At 56.7% G+C, this 9,615-nt stretch overlaps 2 protein-coding genes across 2 annotated transcripts; both read right to left on the bottom strand.

Annotated features, from left to right (window-relative positions):
- Positions 1-3,367: 3,367 nt before the first annotated feature.
- LBRM_26_1270 (conserved hypothetical protein) lies at positions 3,368-5,467 on the bottom strand (the record flags this gene model as incomplete). Its single annotated transcript, XM_001562308.1, has 1 exon — positions 3,368-5,467. The coding sequence occupies one exon, from the start codon at positions 5,465-5,467 to the stop codon at positions 3,368-3,370; it is 2,100 nt and encodes a 699-aa protein (XP_001562358.1).
- Positions 5,468-7,007: 1,540 nt separating this feature from the next.
- LBRM_26_1260 (heat shock protein 70-related protein) lies at positions 7,008-8,948 on the bottom strand (the record flags this gene model as incomplete). Its single annotated transcript, XM_001562307.1, has 1 exon — positions 7,008-8,948. The coding sequence occupies one exon, from the start codon at positions 8,946-8,948 to the stop codon at positions 7,008-7,010; it is 1,941 nt and encodes a 646-aa protein (XP_001562357.1).
- Positions 8,949-9,615: the final 667 nt, after the last annotated feature.

Raw genomic sequence — 9,615 nt, 5'->3', positions numbered from 1 at the left:
ATTTGTTATTTCTATGTTTTGCTTTAACATGTTGTCGTCTCCAGATTTCTATCGGAGGTGTCACGGGTATTTCGGGTGTTGTAGTGTGAATTTGTCTTTTTTTTTTTTTTGCCGTGTGAACTTTCCATCTCCTTAAGGGGGAAGTATGTCTAGGATTTTTCGCCCCACAAAAAAGTGGGGCGCTATTGGGGGAGGAAAGAAAGGGGGAAAAATCTGCTCACGTAGGCGACGCGCTGGCGCATACACGCCCACCACACTTCTGCCAATCCACAACGAGGGCGATGATGCTTGCGCGTTCTTTGCTTACGTATTCTCTTCCTGCTTCGCTTGTCTTCGAGATGATGAGCGAAAAAATAGGAAGAGCAGAAGAGGGTGAGGTAGGGTGGTGGTGGTGGTGGAGGGGGAGGGGGGAACAAGTTCACAAGCAGCGAGAGGGGGAGTTGTTTAGAAGAGAGGAAAATACACAGAGGTAAAGGACAGGGGACAGAGCGCGCAGGAATGAAAGAGAAGAAGCAGTCGGAGTAGTTATAGTGGCAGTACGCGCAGTGGTACTCAGCAGATAAATCAAGCAAACACCAAGCGAAAGAGAGTAAGAGGAACGGGAAGAGAGAAAAGGACGAAACAAGAGAGGAAAACAGCAGCAATGGGATCGGCAGGCCTCTACGAGTTAACCAAGGGCTTGCCACTAATCAACAGACACCCACGCACACACGCACACACACACACACACACACAATCACTTTTCCACATAAGAAACTCAGTAAGACTGCCTCAGATGAAATCGAGGCGAGGAAGGTCAGCGAGAGAGCAAGAGAGAGAGCGAGCGAGCGAGAACGTGCGAGATGAGTACCCAACCAACAGTAACGAGCTTAGTCGGCACTACGGGCGTCCGTTTTGTGAGTCGAAGCGAAAGAAAAAACGAAGCAAAGCCCATTCAATCACCAGCAGATCACCTCGACAAGGGAAACAGAGTTCGCGCACCGCTGCCTATACACGCGCACACACGCAGGAAGAGACAGACAGACAGAGAGGGAGGGATGCGCAGAGACATATGTGCACACCCACACCTACACTACAACGACGATAAGAGCAGAAAACACAGAACAGCAAAACAGAAAGAGAGGAGGTGCTAAGGGTAGACAAAGGCTCAACAGAAAAAGAGAGAGGGAGAGAAGGAGAGAGAGGAAGGAATACAAAGCAGCACGCAGAAGGGGGGGGGGGTGATGGCGGCGGCGGTAAATGGAAGGGAAGAGAAAAGTCCCCAGACACTCACGCAGACCAGCAGTCGACTGGAGGGGGAGTAAAAGGTAGGTAAGGTAGGCCGGAGCGGAAAAGGAAGAGTGCGACGTACCAACACCGCTTCAACTAGGCGTGTGCTTGTGTTTCTCTTGCGAATTTTACTGTTCGGCGCTCCCCCTTCTTTTTGTTTTAACACTTCACCTCCGACTGTGCGGGTAGGGGGGGGGGGCTGGTGGGAGTGTGGGTGTGAGGGCGGGGGTGGGGAGAGGGGAGCGACTACTCAAACCGGGAAGAGAGAAGAGCACAAGCACTGAAAGAGGACGAGAGAGGCACCAAGCTTACAGAAGGGCGGAAAGACGATCAGTACAACTCGAGTACACACACCCACACACACGCCCAGAAGAGAATTCAAAGCGAGGGAGAGGAAAGAGAAGAAACAAGCCTTCGAGGGTGAGGGAGAGAAAAAGGATTCGGCGCCTGGGCGTGTGTACGTGCCTGCCGGGGTTTACGGAGGGGAGGGGAGGAAGTCGGAGAGGAAAGGCGAGGAAGGGGTAAAGCAAAGCGGGAGAAACAAGAAAAGCATCAGATGGACAACAAACAAAAAGCCTAAAAAGAGAGAGGGAGGGGGGGGCAAGAGATAAAGGCACTCTATTCGTTTGCACTGCGTTCCAACGCACAGACACAGTGGCTTCAAGTGGAACTCCGCTATTGGGAGTATTTACGTACGCCTATGAGCGTATGATAGTGATGGAGGTGTGCGGGTGTATGGACCCCTTTAGTCCCTCAAGTACCCGGCGTGTGTGCGTGTGGGTGTGTGTGTGTGGAGGGGGGGGGCGGATGCAGTAAGATGCTCAGCAGGTGAATGAAGAAGGCAAGAAAAAGAAAGAGTGTGGCTCCTCAGAAGCGGCGCACGTGTCTCGCGTGTCGTGCCGAGTGGGGGTGATATATGAGCAGACACAAGGGACCGTGGCGCTTTCTTCTTTTCGCTTTCAAAGTTTCAGTTGGAGAGAGAGAGAGAGGGAAAGAGAGGAGGAGAGAGACGGGGCCGTGTCAGCTGTTGAACGCGTTTGTGTGGGCTGGCTTTGAATACCTCTCTTCCCTTTCTTCTCGATCTTAACTTGAAGTAGCGTAGAGGAAGAGGGCGGTGGTGGTGGTGGTGCTAACGGCCAATGCGCCTCCTTCCTTAAGCTGTTACACGTTCCTTTTCTCTATTCCTGTGTATCTCTGTGTTTTCAAGTAATCGAGGCATACGTGTGCGTGTGAGTGGGGGGAGGAGAAGGGGCGCGGATTTGACAAGAGAGACAATGCGAGAGAGAGAGAGAGAGCAGGTGATTTACCCATGGTTGCACAGCAGTGGCATTGCGCGTGTCTGGATTAGGGGAGAAAGCGAGGAAGACGGAGTGCTGCTGAGAGTCGATTGCATAAATTCCCTTACGCCCTTCCCCCCTACCTCGATTCCACGACTGCAGCCGGAAGCAAATGAACACAGCGAGGAAATGCTGAAGGAAGACCGAACACACACCCTCAGATGTATCCTCATCATGTTCATCACCGACGCTGCTTGACCTCGGCCATCCTCTCCCGCATCCATGTCTCGTAGAAGCCCCCAAATGCGATTCAGTGTATGCGGAGGAGATATACAGTAGTCGTCTTTGGGGGGAGGGTCAGACCTTCCCTGGCGGGCTTTGTGTAATTCTCGCGCGTGAGAACGCGAAAAGAAAGAGGCGTACCACGGCTCCGAGAAGGGGCTCTGTTCACATCCGTTCTCTTCTTTCGCTTCCGTCGAGTTTAGCGATTGCAGGCGCACTGGCACACAGCGGCGCAGAGACACGTACCCACTCGCAGAGGGCAGCTACATGCACCGGCATTCGTTACTTTTCCTCCTTCCCTCTCCCTCTGACCTCGCCTCACACAATTCTACGCGGAGGGTGAGAGAGGAGGAGAGATGAGCATCGATGCATCAAGTCAAACGATCGGTTAGTTAGACGCAGTGGAGGTCGCAGAGTAAAGAACAGTGGGGGGTGTCACGCCACCCCTGCGGCACTCCAACTCTCCTCCACACAAAAATGAGTGAGGACACACGCACCCCCCTCCCACACACACACACAGACAGACATCCGACGGGAGGCTACCTCGCTGAGGCGGCGAGCTTTAGGCGCTCGCCAAGCGTCAGCTTCTCGGCGCGGGACTTCTTGCGAGTGGCGTGCATTTGCTTATTGTTACGAAGGAAAATGTCGGCGTTTTTGCTCGGAACCTCAAACATCGTCACCCGCCTCCCAGCAGAAGCGGTGACGGCCTTCGTGGGTTTCGCAGAGCCCCGCTCCGACATCTTCGCATTAATGGCTGCCTGCTGCTTCTGTGGGGTGCGGCGCTTCGCTCGGCCACTGCTCTGCACTCCACGCAGGTGGCAGCGTGCGTCCTCGTCTTCATCCACTTCTGCAACGGCGGCAGCCGAGACGCTGTTCCTGCTGGCTTGTCGCTGGCCAGCTCCACGCACAGCGCGATCGCTACCGTCCTCATACTCCGCAGCGCAGTTCTCCCCGTCAAAGTCGGGGACGACGGAGAACATTTCCGCCTCGTAACGCTCCCGACGAGCGGAGGCTTTGGCGCGCCTCTCATCGATCGTCTGAAGCAACTTCGCATACTCGGGATTTCGCCGGTCAAGCGCGAAGGAGGAGGCAGCGCCGCCCGTTGCGTGGCCAAAAGCGTGCGCAAATCGCGGATCCGCCTTCGCCGTCGCCAGCGCCGAGTTGGCCTTTGCTCGCGCTGCGGTGTCACCGCCAACCTTCACGTCCTCAGCATCCTCGTCGACCTCCTTGGTTCGGTGAAAGCGGCTAATGCGGTCAGACCACCGCTTTAACTGTCGCTCCTTCGCCTTCGAGGCAACGTAGTTATTGAAGGCGGTTGGGTCTACTACGGCGCGCAGCTCACGGTACAGTCCATTTTCAATGAAGGCGCCGTGCATGACAGGACGCACCTTGCCACCCGCGAGGTCCTCGGCGGCGATGCCCAGCGCGTTCATCTCGTCCTTGGAGATGAACGTAAAGTCGTCGTACACCGTCGTTGCCTCCTTCTCCTCCAGCTCTTCCGTCATCACCTCCAGGAAGGAGGCCCAGCGCGGGGCTCGGCCGAGTTGAGGGATGAAGTGCACCTGCACCCGTGGCACGTCGCAGCAGATGGCGACCACACCACTGTCGTCGCACTCGTACGGAGCCACCATGTTGTGCTGACCCTTAAAAAGGGTAAAGTCAGTAATGTCAGCTGGGGCGTCGATGGTTGTGAAGTTGCTACCGTCGTGCTTGTTCCACACCTTCAGTGAGCGTGTGTCAGCTGAGAGGACGAAGCTGGCCTCACCAGTAGCGGTGCTCTTGCCATTGAAGAAGTATGTCTTTACAATGGGCAGACTATTCATGTGATCCTTCACAAGCAGCGGTTTCTGCAGACGGACATCGTACAGCAGTACCTCGCCGCTCTCAAGGCCACAGGTGAAGAGGAGCCCGCCACTTTCCTCTGTGGCGATGTGCCGAACCTCGCACTGCTCATCGACGCCAGAGCTGCTGCCGCTGCCAGCCACCTGCACACGAGCCACCGCTGTGCCGACACGACTATCCCAAGCTTCGATTGCGCCGTCGCAGCCGGCTGTCAGCACTACACCACTCACTGGGCCGTGCCGCCCGAACACCTCCACATGGTTCACGCCACTAGCGCTTTTCGTCTGATAGCCCTCTACAAACCCGCCGGTTTCAAGACTAATGCGGTAGACCTCCGGAGAGACACCACTAGACAAGAGCTCCGCCTGGAACTGGTTGTACACGAGGGAGCGCTGAAGATGTGGAACACGGACCCGGTCTACGATCGCGGAGGTGTGGTGAATGGTGATCTGCCGCCCCTCCCCACGCAGCGCAAACTTGCGGTAGTCGGGTGAGAGACACACCCCGGAGAGGATGTTCATGTCTGCGTTGAAACTGAATTTCATGCTAAGGTCATTCACGTCAAAACACTTGAGGCGGTACGGGTAGTCGCCGGCGGCGAAAAGATGCGTTCCATTGGCGCACCGAAAGATGCAGCGAGCGCAGTGCGGGAACTCGAGATCGTGCAGCAGCTCCACGCGGTTCTCCTGCCCCGCCGACGCCCGCTTGTTCTTGCGGCGCTCGCTGAGCCACTCCGGCAGCGACTTGCCAGCCGTAAGGTTGTACGTCTTCACCGTATTGTGAAGAGAGACCTGCATGGCTCCTAGATGGGCTTGCGGAGATGTTCTTGTGTATGTGGGAGAAGAATGAGTTGCTGCTGAATTGCTATCGCCAGTGTCCCCCTCCTCTCCGCTGAAGACGCAGAAAGGGGAGTGAGAGAGGGAGAAAAAACAAAGAGCTCCCAAGCAAAGCGGAGGCGAGCGGTGTGCCTGAGCTGGGTGACAGGGAAGCGGTAATAATATGCGCAATTAACTCACACACCCACACCCGCACACCCGTAGACACAGACGCCTGCGTGCGTGTGATTGAGAGTGGGGTACACGTGCGGCGAGCCTGGAAAACTGAAAAAAAAAATCAGAGACACGGTGAGGGGGTGGAGGCTGAGACGGGAAAGGGAACCGACAGTGGAGGAGTGACGATGTTCTTGTGGCGCGGCAACTTACAAGTCAGAAATCGGCTAAAGCTGGACGGTCCTGCTGTCGGGGGACAGGGGACATCTGGCGTGCGGGACTAGGGGGTCGCTGGGTCTTCTTTTTCTTACTCCTATTAACGCTCTGAGATAGGATGCCAAGAGCCAGATGTGCGACTTGGCGCACTCGTCAACGATAACAGCAGCGTCACACCGGAGGCTGCTCCTTGAAAACGACCTGTGGTGAAGACTGGGGAGGGGGCAGCGGGAGGCGAAGAGGAGCACGCGACAAACTCACGTCTTCCCTCCTCTCAAATGGTTCTGCTGCTCTGTCGTCGCCTTTACCGCTCCTCTATCAGTGCGGACACCCGACACACGCCCCCCCCCCCCAACAACACCACCACACTTTTTTATCTGTTCTCTTTCTCTTGTCGTTCCTTTGCGCTTCTCTATTACTCCATCTTCAATGTCGCCCACCCCCCTCTCTCTCCAGTGGTGCTTAAGGATGCCGCTGATTATGCCTGAGCGACAAGGGAGTCCACGGAAGAGACCGATAAGAGAAGAGGGGCACAGAGGCCCTCACATGCATGCAGGCACCACGATCGTTTTATTTTACTTGTACGGCTATCACCGATACCAACACTCCGAGCAGCTGCGCTCGACTACTTGGCAATGCCCTCTCTTTTCCCTTCTTGATTGCTTACTTGCCTGTTTTAACCCCATGCGAGCAGCTTTCTCAGCTGGGGAGATGAGCAACAGAAGAGAAGCAGCAACTGCGTTGCAGACACACGCACACGCACACACACACAGAGAGCGCCTCATGGCGTGAAGGGCAGCACAGTGGTGAATAAGTGGGGGAACCTCCCCCCAAAAGATGGCCTTGACCGACACCTGGACTTTACGGTGTCCGTCTTGGCGAGAAGAAGAGAAGAAAGCAAACAAGATGAGTGGGGTAGTGCTAAAACTGCCGGAGGAGAGAGGGGTGAATGTCGAGCCGGAAGGGAGAGGGGTGGGTGGGCGAGTTCACGTGGGCATATGCAGAGAGAAAGGAGGCGCTAACTGACGGATCTCACAACCACACACTGATCGGATCCAACCTTCTCGCTCGATTTACTTCTCTCTACACACCTTCCATTCAACCCAGTTGTGCGCCCTTCTCTCTAGCCATTTTAGTCAACGTCCTCGGCGTGGGGCGCAGCACCCGTGGCGGCACCGTCCTGGTGCTCCTGTGCCGTTGCCCCAGTGCTCGGCGGGGCCTCCATGGCGCGCTTTTTGTAGTACTCCGACAAGATCGGGTGCGCGACGCCCTCGATAACCTTCGTCTGCTCCATGTACTCCTTCTTGGCTGCCTCTGGGTTGCAATCGAGCCAGTTCGCGGCAAAGCTGACGGCGCCCTGGATCTTCTGGCGGTCCTCCTGGCAGACGCTGCTCTGCACCTCCGAGTCGTCCAGGGTGGCGCGCATGGAGAAGATGTAGTTCTCCAGCATGTTGCGGGCTTCGACGCGCTCGCTGTTCGCTTTGTCCTCCTCCGCGAATTTCTCCGCCTCCTGCACCATTCTCTCGATCTGGTCCTTGCTCAGGCGGCCCGTGTCGTTCTTTATTGTGATGGCCTCCTTTCGACCACCCGACTCCTCGACAGCGCTCACGACGAGGATGCCGTCTGTGTTGACGTCAAAGGTGACGCTGATGCGCGCCTTGCCGCGCGGCATGGGCGGGATGTCGGTCAGCGTGAAGGTGCCGAGGCACTGGCACTGCGAAACCAGCGGGCGCTCGCCTTCGTAAACCTTGATTTCCACGTTACGCTGGTTATCGGCGTTGTTCGAGTACGTCTGCGACTTCTGCACTGGCATCGTAGAGTTGCGCGGGATGAGCACGGACATGACACCACCGGACGTTTCCACACCAAGCGAGAGTGGCGTCACGTCGAGTAGCAGTAGCCCGTCCGTCTTGGAGGACTGACCGCCGGCGAGGATGTGTGCCTGCACCGCCGCACCGTACGCAACAGCCTCATCGGGGTTGATGGAGCGGTTTAGCTCCTTGCCGCCAAAGAACTGCGAGACCATCTGCTGGATCTTCGGGATTCGGGTCGAACCACCGACAAGGACGACGTCGTTCACTTCCTGCGGCTTCATGTCTGCATCTTCCAGCACCTTCTTCACCGGCACCAGGCACTTCTCGAACTGATCGCGGCACATCTCCTCGAAGCGTGCACGCGTGATCTTCGAGAAGAAGTCGGTGCCCTCGTACAGCGCGTCAATCTCGATGTTCGCTATCGTGGAACTCGACAGCGTGCGCTTCACACGCTCGCATGCTGTGCGCAGTCGGCGCGTGGCGCGGGCGTTGGCGCGGCAGTCCTTGCCGCAGCGCATCTTGAGCTCTGTGGCAAAGTAGTCGACGAGGCGGTTGTCAAAGTCCTCGCCGCCGAGGTGAGTGTCACCCGCGGTCGCTTTCACCTCGAACACGCCGGACTCGATCGTCAGCAGCGTCACATCGAACGTGCCGCCGCCAAGGTCAAAGATCAGCACGTTTTTCTCTCCCTTCTCTTCCTTGCGGTCCATGCCGTACGCGATAGCGGCGGCGGTCGGCTCGTTGATGATGCGCAGCACATTGAGGCCAGCGATAGCCCCGGCATCCTTCGTTGCCTGACGCTGCGAGTCGTTGAAGTACGCCGGGACGGTTATAACGGCGTTCTTCACGGTCGTGCCGAGGTAGGCTTCCGCCGTCTCCTTCATCTTCTGCAGCACCATAGCAGAGATTTCCTCCGGGAAAAACATCTTGGACTGGCCCTGATACTCGACCTCGATGACGGGCTTGCCATCCTTGACGGTCACCTTGAAGGGCCAGTGCTTCATGTCGGACTGAAGGTCGGGATCGTCGTACTTGCGGCCGATCATGCGCTTCGCGTCAAACACCGTGTTGCTTGGGTTCATCGCCACCTGGTTCTTTGCGGCATCGCCGATCAGGCGCTCCGTCTCGGTGAAGGCCACATAGGACGGCGTTGTGCGGTTGCCCTGGTCGTTGGCAATAATTTCCACCTGTTCGTTCTTGAAGACGCCGACGCACGAGTATGTCGTGCCTAGGTCGATGCCGATCGCGTTGGTGGAAGACATAATTTGCGCGCGCGGTAATCCGCAGTGTACTTTGCGAGAAAGAAGGGGGAGGACGGATCTAAAAGTGTGAGAGTGAGTGCCTCACGTAAGCTGCAGAGCTCGGTGGTGGTGGTGGTGGTGGTGTGTGTGTGTGTCCTTTACTTCTCGTGTACACGAAGCCGACGTGCGGGTGCGTGTACGGTTGACCACGACTATAGTGACTGCACAGCTTCACGACGTAGAGAGGGGGAGAGGGCCTTCGGCAGCAAGGAAAACAAAGAAACGAGACTTCGCAGATGATGTGGAGGGATCTGCGTGTGTTTGGACGTTTGCGTCGACACAGCGACGGGGAGGAGAGGAGGGGAAAAGGCGATGGAAATCATCTTTGTGGGAAAAAGAGCAGCAGAGGAGTGTTGGGACCGGACACGGCGATGTTAGAGTTCAGCTCGCTCGCACATGCTGTTGGAAGTCCACAGAACACAGCAAATGCCAGAGAGCGAGCAGGTGCGGATCGACTCTCCTTCCCCCATCGGCAGAGAGAAAGCGCATAGACTTCCCTACGTCCTCAGCACACAGGGAACCAGAGAAGCGGACTGAGGGGTGGGGGTCGGGGGCGCAGGGGATGGCGTGAGTGGGTGTTACTCTCAGATGTGAGCGGATTTGCAGAAGGAAAGAAAAGCGTCGTCAT

This window comes from Leishmania braziliensis, chromosome 26, assembly GCF_000002845.2.
Source record: "Leishmania braziliensis MHOM/BR/75/M2904 complete genome, chromosome 26".
Taxonomy (NCBI): domain Eukaryota; phylum Euglenozoa; class Kinetoplastea; order Trypanosomatida; family Trypanosomatidae; genus Leishmania; species Leishmania braziliensis.
The sequence above is the reverse complement of the archived record's forward strand: the minus strand, read 5'-3'. Positions and strand labels throughout refer to the sequence as shown.